This window comes from Euleptes europaea, chromosome 4 (genome assembly GCF_029931775.1).
Source record: "Euleptes europaea isolate rEulEur1 chromosome 4, rEulEur1.hap1, whole genome shotgun sequence".
Classification (NCBI taxonomy): Eukaryota; Metazoa; Chordata; class Lepidosauria; order Squamata; family Sphaerodactylidae; genus Euleptes; species Euleptes europaea.
Window position 1 is genome coordinate 1,388,283 of NC_079315.1, and position 13,144 is coordinate 1,401,426.

Here is a 13,144-nt window from a genome sequence, read left to right on the forward strand (position 1 = left end):
AGGACTCTTCAAATCTCTTTTCCGTTCCCAAAATTAATCCTGTTGTTTTTATAGCCCTTCTGTTTTTCCCATATCCCTGCATTTTTATTCCTAAACCTAATACTTAACAAAAATAATAATAATATCCCCAACCAACAAAGCCAGGAATAACTATAAACATTCCCAAGGTTTATCAAGTAATTTCCCCCCTCTCCAGCATTTACATAACACTTCTGATGGTTTTTGTTGTGTCCCACAAAATAAAAGAAACACTAAAGCCAGTGTGTCCTGCTTGTGGTGTGTCTACTGGTGCCTACCTAATTCCTGAGGAAAGTGATATTAGATAAGAATGTGGGTCTTTCAGAAAAATCTCAAAACTGCAGCCGATTTGTTCGATAAACGTGGAGCTTTCTCGCTCCACAGGCAAGCTGCAGATAAAACTGGTGTGTGTGTGTGTGTGTGTGTGTTGTATTTGTTAAAAGCAGCTGAGCATGCTCAGTGAGCCCCCCAATTGTGACCTCTGCTCTTCTCCGAGCAGCAATCCATCATGGCGTTCCTCCTGTCAGGCCGGGTGCTTCGCCGCAGCTGTCCGTCACACTGGTGGATGGGACCCGCTTAGAGGCAATCATGTCAATCTCGGTGCGACTACTCCGGCTGAAGCAGAAGGATGATTTTGACAGGTCTGGCAAAGTCAGCAGAAGGTACTGGAGGACTTTGGTTTACACATGGCTTTTTTTTTTTTTTTTAAGAGAGAGAGAGAGAGAAGGAGAGAGAAGGAGAGAGAAGAGGCGGATACAATTTGTGCTTTTGTGTGTGGTGCGCGGACGGTGTCGCAGGCCCACCGGATGCCTCAGAGCTGGTCGTCCCGGATGAACCGGTTGCCCTCGGAATGCTTCCCGTAGTAGACGTAGCGGCATTTCCCTAGAACACCTGCAGCACAGAGGAGACAAAAGAGGTGGCATTTAGCATTGGGAGCGGACGAGAATGCACTGCAAAAGGGAGGAATGTGAAAGAAGTCAAGGCTGAGGATTTAGCTTTCGGGGTGGGAATTTAGCACTGGGCCCAAGAGAGGCAACGCATCTTCTTCTTGTGTGCCCTCCTCCTCTGGCCACTAGAGGCACCACATGTCATAGACATCTGTAGTTTTCACATATGCCAAATAATGCACTTTCAATCCATTTTCAATGCACTTTGTAGCTGGATCTTATTGGCCATTTATGCAGGGTAAATTTTGATGCTCGCTCAAAGCTCTTTTTAAAAATGCGACCTTTAAAATGCCTATTCATGGTCCCGATGCAAAAGGAGAAATTCCACCCCACCCCCACTCGCCTGCTCCTTCGTTCCTTTTTTGCATAGCCATTAGCAATCGCTGGTTGCATAGCTAACATGCAGCTATGATTTTGCATGCTTCCTTGAGGGGATTTTTCGTGGCGGGGCTGGAGCAAACACAAAAGGTCGCGTTAAAGGCACTCTTAAGAAATGCGAAGCAGGTATGCGCCGGCTTCTCAGCCACTTCCTGAATGACAGTTCAGCATGAAAAACTAAAAAAAATATGCGGGGCAATTCAGCCTGCAACATGCTGCTAATTACCAAGAATAAATGGCCATTGTGTGAAATGGCAAAATCCACTTGAAACTATAGCTGAAGCGCATTGAAAGCAGATTGAAAGTGCATTGTTCAGTATGTGTGAAAGCACCCATCTTGTCTGAAGAATACAGTGTACATGTGGAAAAATCCAACAGTCAGCCTAAACGATGCAGTTGATTCCTGTTTGTAAGTGATGAGGGAACATTTCAAGACTATGCGCTGGCAATCTTTAAGCAGAGGCTGGACAAACACTCGTCACGGATGCTCTAGGCTGATCCTGCATTTAGCAGGGGGTGGGACTTGACGTACGGCCCCTTCCAACTCGATGATTCTATATCCTCTATTCAAATATTCCGCTTCTGCAGGAATGGCTAGCGCAATGCGCGTGCCCAGTAAACAGGATGGGGAAAGCAGAGACTTCTTTACACAGCTAGTAATAAAAATGTGGAATTTGCTGCCAGAGGATGTAGGGATGGCCACAGCCACAGAGGGCTTTAAAAGGGGGTTAGACAGAGTCATGGAGGAGAGGTCCATCAGTGGCTACTAGCCATGGTGACTAAAGGGAACCTCCATATTCAGAGGCAGTAAATCTCTGAATCCCAGTGCCAGGAGGCAACATCAGGGGAAGGCCTCGGCCTCTATGCCCTGTTGTTGGTCCTCCAGAGGAACTGGTTGGCCACTGTGTGAGATAGGATGCTGGACTAGATGGACCCTCACTGGCCTGATCCTGCAGGGCTCTTCTTAGGCTCTTATGAAGGCCTCGGCCTCTGTGCCCTGTTGTTGTCCCTCCAGAAGGACTTGTTAGCCACTGTGTGAGATGGGATGCTGGACTAGATGGACCACAGTCTGATCCAGCAGGGCTTTTCTGATCTTCTTATGTTCTTAAACGTAGTCCTCCTCTCATGGGAGGGAGAGGGCCAGAAAGAAAGCATAATCTGATCTGGGCCATTAATCTGAAGCTGCTTTCACCAAGACCAAAACAGACCCAAGTCTGCAAGCGCTTGATCATGAGATGTTTGGGACAGAACATGGAGCATCATTCGAACACTGTGTCATTTGCTAGCACAAGTTCTGTCGATGTCCGCATTTTTTTTTAAGGAAAAGATAAATCAATGGAGGATAGCTGAATAAGTGGTTACTACTGGTACTGGAACAACAGAAATTGTTCAAGATTTTCTATTCCTTGGCTCCATCATCAACCAAAAGGGAGACTGCAGCCAAGAAATCAGGAGGAGATTGAGACTGGGAAGGGCAGCCATGAAGGAGCTAGAAAAGATTCTTAAGTGTAAGGATGTGTCAGTGGCCGCCAAGATCAAGTTAATTCAGGCCATCGTATTCCCGATTACTATGTATGGGTGTGAAAGCTGGACATTGAAGAAAGCTGATAGGAAGAAAGTAGATTCTTTTGAAATGTGGTGTTGGAGGAGAGGGTTACGGATACCCTGGACCGCCAAAAAAAAAAAAAATCAGTGGGTTTTAGATGAAATCAAGCCCGAACTGACCCTAGAAGCTAAAATGACTAAACTGAAGCTGTCGTACTTTGGATATATTATGAGAAGACAAGAGTCATTGGAAAAGACAATCATGCTAGGAAAAGTTGAGGGCAGCAGGAAAAGAGGAAGACCCAACCAGAGATGGATGGACTCAATAAAGGAAGCCACAGCCCTCAATCTGAAAGACCTGAGCAAGGCTGTCAAAGATAGGACACTTTGGAGGACGTTGATTCATAGGGTCGCCAGGAGTCGGAAACGACTTGACGGCACTTAACACATCCATGATTTGAAGTAGTGTGTCTTATTCTAGGGCTGAAATAAATATTCTCAAATATTCCAAACCAATTCTGATTTTGTTTGTTTGAATTGTTAATTTGAAATAATAGACCAAAATTCAAGTGTTTTAGACTTAAGCTAATTTCCCTTCTCCCTAATCTAACAAAGGACAGCTCTGAGGAAGGGAGGCTGAGGAATTTCCTATGGGAAGGGTCAGCCCGGACGGTGAAACAAGTAGCTAAATTCTGTGCTACAATATACAAGATTCGTCAGACAAAGCGGGGGCTTGGCAATCTAACCTAAAATGGAAAATGTTATATTAATCTGAGTTTTTTAGCTTATTTATTTATTTATTTATTTATTTAAGGATCGTATATTCCATAGTTTTAGATACTGTATCTTTTAATTCTACCTTGTAATTGATATGAATATTTTAATGGCTTTGCCATATTAATAAATCTGACTTTGGGGCGTCTTTTGATAATTTTGGCAGGTATCAAATGCAAAATCTCAAGTGGACCACTGTCATCTCTCAAACGTTGTCATATATTATATAATAAGTCATATCCAATATATAAAAAATCAACATTAAATACTGTTGCCCGCCAAATGTCAAATATAGATAGTAAATATGTCTATCAAATCCTGTCAGATACCAGCTGTTAAATATTATCAAGTGCTAAATAAACAATAACTTCTAAAAACTGTCGTAATCAACTCTCTAATAGCACAGGATGTCAAAAAACAGGTATCAAAAATGGATGAAGCCAAAAAATACTTGAGCATTCATGGAATTTTTGACCAATACTTCATATCACAATTCACAGAACAGAATATTATGGGGAATTTCAAACAGTAAATTTGTTTCAGCTCTTCTGAATGCCAAATTCTGGGAAGAAAAGCCAAAGAACTGCCATCACTATCATAGAGATCTCTATATTTTTACCCTGGCCTTCTTCCAGGGAACTTGTACATGGACTTCTCCCCTAGGGTTGCCAACCTCCAGGTACTAGCTGGAGATCTCCTGCTAATACAACTGATCTCCAGCCGATAGAGATCAGTTCACCTGCAGAAAATGGCTGCTTTGGCAATTGGATTCTATGGCATTGAAGTCCCTCCCCAAGCCCCACCCTCCTCAGGCTCCACCCCCAAAATCTCCAGGTATTTCCCAAACTGGAGCTGGCAACCCTATTCTCTATGGCATTGAAGTCCCTCCCCTCTCCAAGCCCCACCCTCCTCAGGCTCCACCCCCAAAATCTCCAGGTATTTCTCAACCTGGAGATGGTAACCCTATTCTTCCCCCCAACGATCCCCACAACAATCCTGTGTGGTAGGTCAGGCCAAGAGAGCGATCGGCCCACGGTCGCCCAACGAGTTTCCTGGCAGAATTATCATTTATGCAAATATTTTTACTCCGCTTCCTCAAAACCATGAAGTGTGTTACAACAATGCACACAATACAATTAAATTAAAACAATATAGAAAAGCTTTTAAAAACTAGCAAGAATGCTAGGAGAAGTTGAAGGCAGCAGGAGAAGAGGAAGGCCCGATTGACTCAGTCAAGGAAGGCACAGCCGTAGGGTTGCCAACCTCCAGGTAATAGCTGGAGATCTGTTGTGGGGAGGGGAAGGGAAGGTGATTGTAAGCTGGTCTGATTCTTCCTTAAGTGGTGGAGAAAGTCGGCATATAAAAAACAACAACTCTTCTTCACTACTGGAGATGTGCACATTTTTTAAAAAAACATGCTGCTTCAGCACTATCTGCCACCACGGCACAAGGATCTTCACTGTAAGGCTGAAGGGAAAGCATGGCCAGCCCTTGTATGCCTGACTCCGCCCCCTTGCGCAGCCATCTTGTAGCTCCGCCCACCTCGCTGTGCCAGAATGCAAAAGGCGCCCACCGACTCAAAATGGCTGGGGACCCCTGCCTCAGAATGTCTTCGCCCCGTGCCCTGTGAGAATATCACTCTGTGTGTGTGTGTGTGTGTGTGTGTGTGTGTGTGTGTGTGTGTGTGTGTGTGTGTGTGCAAAGTGCCTTCAAGTCGCAGCCGACTTATGGCGACCCCTTTTTGGGGTTTTCATGGCAGGAGACTAGCAGAGGTGGTTTGCCAGTGCCTTCCTCTGCACAGCAACCCTGGACTTCCTTGATGGTCTCCCATCCAAATACTAACCGGGGCTGACCCTGCTTAGCTTCTGAGATCCAGGCCATCCCTACTCTCTTTAATATGGCTGGAAGGACTTGTAGGTTTTTAGGAGTCGAAACGTAAAGGCGATGCAGTATATATTTTAATGCCCCTTCATTGTTTTCCCTTAACGGCCTTCCTCAGGCTCCTTCGGCGGACGGCCTCGCTAGAAAAGCCGCATTGCGAGGGCTGTCGTGTTTCCCGGCGACTGGGACCGAGCCCGTTTGCGGAGGCCCCGGCAAGTGAGCGTGGCTTGATGAATGCCGGAGACTGCAGCAAGGTGTCAGCGCTTGGAAAATGAGGCAAGGACATGAGGTATTAATATTGTCAATGATCTCTTGACAGGAAAACAGATACTGCATTCACCCTCCGATCTTAAATAGACATCAAGTACGGTAATGACAAAAAAGGGCAGGCTTCAAACAAAAGGGGGCTATCTGGCGGCGGCGCGCGGAGCGAGGCTTTGGGCTGGCAATAGCCTGATCTGAAAAGACACTGTCAGGGCTACAGACAGGCCAGGAATTGTGCGTGGTGACAGAAAACAGAGATGCTGACAGAGATACCGGTGCCATATTATGCCACGTATTTTCTAACACTGTCTCCGGCCCTAACGAAACCTGACATCCTTTCCTATCACTTATCGTATCCTCCGCGCTTCCCGCGGAAGATTCCTCCCCAGACATCATTACAAACTCCACGGTAGTTTTAAAGTTCCTGGCAGGCCTCTTCTGTCAGGGAGGCCTGGGTCCTAGAGGCCTAAGGATAACCTCAGTCAATCTAAATTTGGAGTTTGCCGCAGAAGCGCTCTCGTTTTCACTGAGATCTCGGCTACTTGAGGTGATCTGAACGCTTAAGTGTGAGGAGCTGTCACCTTGAATAAAAATCCTGAAAGGAAAGGCGCTCAGTTCCTGGGACGTTCAGCAAAGATGTCGGACAGTCTGGCAGCGAGGAATGGAATCCAGCTGCCGCCGCCGCTCGCCTGGGGATAAAGGTGCTCGGGCTAGTGACAGTTAAAGTCAGCTGAATTCATTCCCCCCCCCTTTTAACTCCTGCAGCCTGCAATTGTTTAAATTAACAAAGTGTTGTCTTCACCGAGAGTCCTTACCAAGGCGCGCAGCTGCGATTCGATTGCCGGGTGGATTTGTGGACACGCTTCTTCTCCGAGGGCCCCGATAAAAGCACAGCTGAAAACGGCGCCGCGCGACTTTACCGTGAAGGTTATTTGTAAAACAACGGGCTTCCTTATAATTCTAATGAGGCGACAGCGATTCACCCTCTTTTCGTCGATATTCGCACGTACCCACCTCCCCGTTTGCAATTGCAGAAACTGTGAAAATGATAGGGGGTTCTGCGTAAGAGCATTTGATCGGACGCACCACATGCGCACACCTAAGAAATGTCCCGCTTTTATCTCTGTAACGGGACTACCCCCACACCCCATGTTGCCGCATGTGTCAGTGACGTCTTCACTCAGTCACATCCACATAAAATAATCCCAAAAAATGTGTGTTCCAGGAGAGAACCAGACCACCACATTTCATGACATATGTGGCGTTTTTAATTAAAATATCCAACACTGGTCATAATAAGCTAAGTATACTTCCAATGCATCAAAAGCCGCGAGCGCCATTTGGAACGAGCTATCTGTTCGGGCTCTTGAAATATGGCACCAGGAGGCCTCTTGAGGGATCATCTTCCCCCAAATGAGGCTCCTAATTTTTCTTAAGTAGCCGCTTCCACCATCACCATAAGCTGTTAAAACTATAATTATGAAAAAATTGCATTGGGAAGATTCATTTTTAAACACACTCTTTATCTTTTAAATGTTTTCCCTCTGCGGAATGGATGTTCTAATTATACCGGGTAAGTAACAATCTTGCAATCGCTCGCATACGCCGAGAGATCAGTCTCAGTTGAACACTACATTGTAATGTCAGCACGATAGACCTTTCAGAGCTGGGGTGCACACCGAGGGAGACCCAATTATTCCCATAAATAAATACATGCATGCATACTGAAACAAGGTTTTTTTTAAAAAAGTCTCCCCCCCCCCACCCTGAATCAGGCATGTATTATTCAAGTCAGTAGTATTCTGGGTATGCTTCCTAGGGAGAGAAAAGTGGGTATTTTTCAAGTTGTGAGATTATGTCACTGGGTCAAGTTTTATTCAACGTTTAATGTTATGGAACTTTCCTGTTGTCACTTTTTGCATGTGTTTTTTTGAAATTATTCCAAACAAAGGGGTCTTCGGGTATCTTAGAATCATAGAGTTGGAAGGGACCACCAGGGTCATCTAGTCCAATCCCCTCCACAATGCAGGAAATTCCAAATTACCCCCCACACACCTTCACTGACCCCTACTCCATGCCCAAAAGATGGCCAAGGTGCCCTCCCTCTCCTCATCTTCTTAAGGTCACAAAATCAGCATTGCTGACAGATGGCCATCTAGCCTCTGCTTGAAAACCTCCAGGGAAGGAGAGCTCACCACCTCCCGAGGAAGCCTGTTCCACTGAGGAACTGCTCTAACTGTTAGAAAATTCTTCCTGATGTCTAGAAGGAAACTCTTTTGATTTAATTTCAACCTGTTGCTTCTGGTCTGAACTTCTGGAGCAACAGTCTCAAATGAACAATGCTTCAGCAAGAAAAAATAGAGGGGCAGGTTCCTAGATGGGAGATACTGTTGGATGGTAAGGTGGAAATTGTGGCCTTTTGCCATTCTGGTTGGCTACCTAGCTCCACCTGATGCTTGGAGTGAAAACACTGTATGTCTTCCCATGCCATGGAAAAATGCCCTATGAAGATGGTTCCGAAGGTTCAATTAATACACAATACAGCTACTTGATTACCAGCATGAGTGAGCTACCTTTAAAAACTGTTGGCAGCAGAGGACAGGACTCACAATAATGGATATAAATTATAGGCAGAAAGGTATCCGCTGGATATTAGGAAAACATTTTTACAGTAAGAGTTGTTCAACAGTGGAATCAGCCACCAAGGGAGGTGGTGAGCTCCCCCTCACTGGCAGTCTTTGAGCAGAGGTTGCACAAGCACTTGTCAGGGTTGCTCTAGGATGATCCTGCGTTACGCAGGGGGTTGGACTAGATGGTCTGTATGTCCTCTTCCCACTCTATGAGTCTATGAGATCTCCTGACACCATCTGGAGGTTGGCAACCGTAACAATCACCCCCTTAGAAGCACTGGTTCTCTTACAGCTTTGGTTTTCTGATTTTGTGTTCTCAAAACAAGGAAATGCTGTTTCAGCCTCCTCCAGAATGCTGCAACTGACTAGGCCAAATTCATACTTTGCTTTGCCCATGATGTAGCTTCTTCCCATCCCAGTATCACTTGGCCAAAATGGTGACAACTCAGAAGGAGAGGCACTATGGCATCAGTCTTGCCCACGTGGTCTCAGGAGACGCACATTCCCAGAGCAGCCGGGGGAAAGTGTGAATCTGACCCCAAACTAGAGCTTGGGAATGTTTTCACTTGTTGTTTTGTTAAATTGTGGATGTAACACCTCCTATGTTTCTTTTTAAAAAATGTTCACATATGGCGTAAATTGAACTCAAGAGGCGCAAAAGCATTCTTTAGTGGTTAAGTGTATGGCTACGTCTACAACTGGAGGGCAGTAATGTCCCTCCAATAAAAGCTGGGGACATTTTAGGAGGGTCTTGAGACATGGGGATTTGAAATGTTCTTTCAAGGGAAATGTAAGCTGCGAAGAACTTCCAGGATAGATCAAGATAGAAGAAGAAGAAGAAGAAGAAGAAGAAGAAGAAGAAGAAGAAGGAGGAGGAGGAGGAGGAGGAGGAGGAGGAGGAGGAGGAGGAGGAGGAGGAGGAGGAGGCTTGGCTTCCTGTCCTGAAAACCTCCAGACTAACAAAGACTACAATCCTCAATAGCCATGCAGATTAGCTTTGGATTTCACACATTAACAGATCACTTCAGGATACAATGGTTCCATATTAACATACCACACCCTCATTAGCACATTATCTTGATACTTACACGACATTGATTAGCACATTACCTGTGATACTTTTTGCAGGACAATGATTCAGCTCAAACCCAACCCCTTTCTGACTATATATTACTCTTCCTACACACTTGACACTGTCCTTCAGTGTTACTCCTCTGAAGATGCCTGCCACAGCTGCTGGCGAAACGTCAGAAAAGAAAATACCAAGACCACGGTCACACAGCCTGGATAACCTACAAGAACCAATGAACTCTGACCGTGAAAGCCTTCGACAATAAGAATCATAGAGTTGGAAGGGACCACCAGGGTCATCTAGTCCAACCCCCTGTGCAACACAGGAATTTCACAACTACCTCCCCCCCACACCCCCAGTGACCCCTACTCCATGCCCAGAAGATGGCCAAGGTGCCCTCCCTCTCATGAACTGCCTAAATTCATAGAATCAGCATGGCTGACAGGTGGCCATCTAGCCTCTGCTTCAAAACCTCCAGGGAAGGAGAGCTCGCCACCTCCCAAGGAAGCCTGTTCCACTGAGGAACCACTCAGACTGTTAGAAAATTCTTCCTAATGTCTAGATGGACTTTACTGAGAGGAATGGTAGGAAGGCGGCGGGGCTGAGGTATTTGTCCAAGTCCCTGGAAATAAGCAGCCAAGCTGATTTTAATAATTGTGCCAGGACTGTGCCAGGACTGGATAATGTCACTCTGATCTAAGTCAGGCCACAAACTACAAGTTACTTTAAAAGGCACCCAGGCTGAGATACATTTTAAAGTCTTTTAACATGTTAAGGAACTATTAGGTTGACAGTCTTTAAAAAACGGGTCTCAGAGCCATTTTGCAGGCCCGGTCAGCGGAACAAACACCCTGTTCTCTAGATGTCATACTTAGTTTGGAAAGAGAAAAAAGTAATAGAACCTCTTCTTCCTAGATTGACAGTGACATGGTGACCTTTGATCTAGGCATATGCTGCCTTGCAGATCTACTCCTAGACAGGGAAGAGTATATTACTTTAAAGCATTTAACTGGCTGGTTGCTCTGGGTGCGAAAAAGCTTAGCAGAAGGACTTTGCACATCTTTCCCACTTTTTCTTTTTTTTTAAAGATGATGATTACAACATAGGTGACATTAATGTTTTCATCTTATCAAGAACAGAACCTTCTAAACTGATCAAGCTGGGAAAGGGTGGCAACTGATTACAGTTTTCCAAATGGTAACTTGCCAGGGAAGTCAGCATGGTAGAGCCCGATCTTGTCAGATCTCAGAAGCTAAGTACTGGGAGTGGAGACCACCAAGGAAGGCTCTGCAGAGGAAGGCGATGCCCAACCACCTCTGCTTTTCACTTGCCTTGAAAGCCCCTTGCTTGGGTCGCCATAAGCCGGCTGCGACTTGACGGTGCTTACCTAAGCAAGTTACCATTTGGTAAATGGTCATCTCTCTTTACCCCAGTGTTACATGTGGATACCGTGGTAATTTTCCATAATGTGCATTTGGTAACACAGTCATTTGCAATATCCCACCAAGCACTTAGGATAATATTATCTTTTCTCAGATTTCTCAATAGCTGGGGATGCATGGTAAAATTCTCCTCCTATTGGCAAGTTAACACTGACAACCAGTTTGCTAATCGGGCCCAAATTAATATAGAAAGCAATCGCTTTTTCAATGGTTCACTAAGTCTGCTCATTCTACCTTAGGTATCACCCTCTCATACCTTAAATAGGGTTGCCAACCTCCAGGTACTAGCTGGAGAGCTCCTGCCAATAGAGATCCATTCCCCTGGAGAAAATGGTCATTTTGGCAATTGGACTCTATGGCATCGAAGTCCCTCCCCCCCCAAACCCACCCTCCTCAGGCTCTGCCCCAAAAACCTCCTGCCGGTGGCAAAGAGAGACCTGGCAACCCTAACCTTAAAGCAATTCACAAGCTGTTCAATATCTTCTAAAAAAACCACTGGACTTCAGGTCCTCGTGTCAGCATTTTCGTCCCCCAAAAGACCATGCCAGCTACATCTTCCAGGAAATCTACTTCTATTGCCTTTTTTTTGCCAACAGCAGACGCTTGCTGTGTGAACTTGCAGGTTTTGACTCTCAGTTGGACTGCACCCCAATTTAGGAGTGTGTAAGATACTGTGCCCCTTTCCCCCCCAGAAAGATAGAGAGAAATGTAGAGGGAAAACCCACACGTAAACACTAAAAGCAGGTTCCATGTTGCAGGCCACGTTTAAACGCCAGCTTTATATCTGAAAAGACAGAAAGCTGCTGTTCAGTAAACAAGCTATTTTGCTTTGGGCACTCTTTATAATAATTGAAAATTCTCATTCATCTCCACCCTTCACTGAATTTTATTGGTTAAATGCAAGCAGAGTTTGTTTTCTAGGCCTTTCCCCCCCATTCCCGGAGCTTTTCTTTGAAATCCCTTCTAGCTCCTCCATATAGTTTTGGTACTCAGAGCTGATGAAGCCTCAGTAGAGATGAAGTAGACGGAAACTGTTTCTCCCCGGGTATGCAATGAACCACGGGTAGGGTTGCCAACCTCCAGGTGGCAGCTAGAGATCTCCCGCTATTACAACTGATCTCCAGGAGGCAGAGACCAGATCCCCTGGAGAAAATGGCTGCTTTGGAAGGTGGCATTATACCCCACTGAAGTCCCTCCCCAAACTCTGCCCGTCTCAGGCTCCACCCTCCAAATCTACAGGTATTTCCTAACCTGGAACTGGGCACCCTAAACATGAGCCCCTTGGGGCCAGAATACAACTCAACTGTCGTCATTTCAATCCTCCCAGCATGGCCTAACAGAAATGGCTGCGTCTTGGCCTCGCTTCTACTGACACTAGAATGGGAATCTCTGCCGATGAGGGTTGTCGTAAAAATGAACAAAGATAAAGGATATTGTCGAAGGCTTTCACGGTCAGAGTTCATTGGTTCTTGTAGGTTATCCGGGCTGTGTAACCGTGGTCTTGGAATTTTCTTTCCTGACGTTTCGCCAGCAACTGTGGCAGGCATCTTCAGAGTAGTAACACTGAAGGACAGTGTCCAGACACTGTCCTTCAGTGTTACTACTCTGAAGATGCCTGCCACAGTTGCTGGCGAAACGTCAGGAAAGAAAATTCCAAGACCACGGTTACACAGCCCGGATAACCTACAAGAACCAAAGATAAAGGATCTCTAGAAATGCTTTTTATGTTGTTTTTCCACGGGCTTACTATGCTGTTTTATGCTCTTGGTTTTTATTGGCTGGGGTTTTAACGGCTGGTTAATTTTAATGAGTTTATATTTCCACAATTTTACCTTGTTCCATGTTGTGAGCAGCCTCAAGCAGGTATTTGAACAGGTGGCGTACAAAAATTCAAAATAAACAGTTTTAAGATAATGGCATACTATTGGTGATGGGGCCATAGTGAAGTGGTGGAGCGCACACTAAGCATGCAGAAAGTCCAGGTTGAAAGATTCACATCCTGTGGCAGGGAGTTCCGCAATTTTAACTATGCGTTGTGTGAAGAAATACTTCCTTTTATCAGTTCTGAATCTCTCTCCCTCCAGCTTCAGCAGATGACCCCTGCGTTCTGGTATACTCTGGAGAGTTCAAATTTGCCATTAATAATTAGCACCACTAATCCGAAACCCCCGGCTTGGAAAGAAGTCCCATTGA

General features: G+C 45.5%; 1 protein-coding gene across 1 annotated transcript in view; it reads right to left on the minus strand.

The window, feature by feature from the left end:
• Window positions 1-829: 829 nt before the first annotated feature.
• Window positions 830-13,144, minus strand: part of LRMDA (leucine rich melanocyte differentiation associated) — a 778,901-nt gene continuing 766,586 nt past the window's right edge. Inside the window, exon 7 of the mRNA XM_056848296.1 lies at window positions 830-909. Within this exon, the coding sequence (XP_056704274.1) occupies window positions 830-909 (80 nt within the window). The remainder of the gene's footprint in view (window positions 910-13,144) is intronic.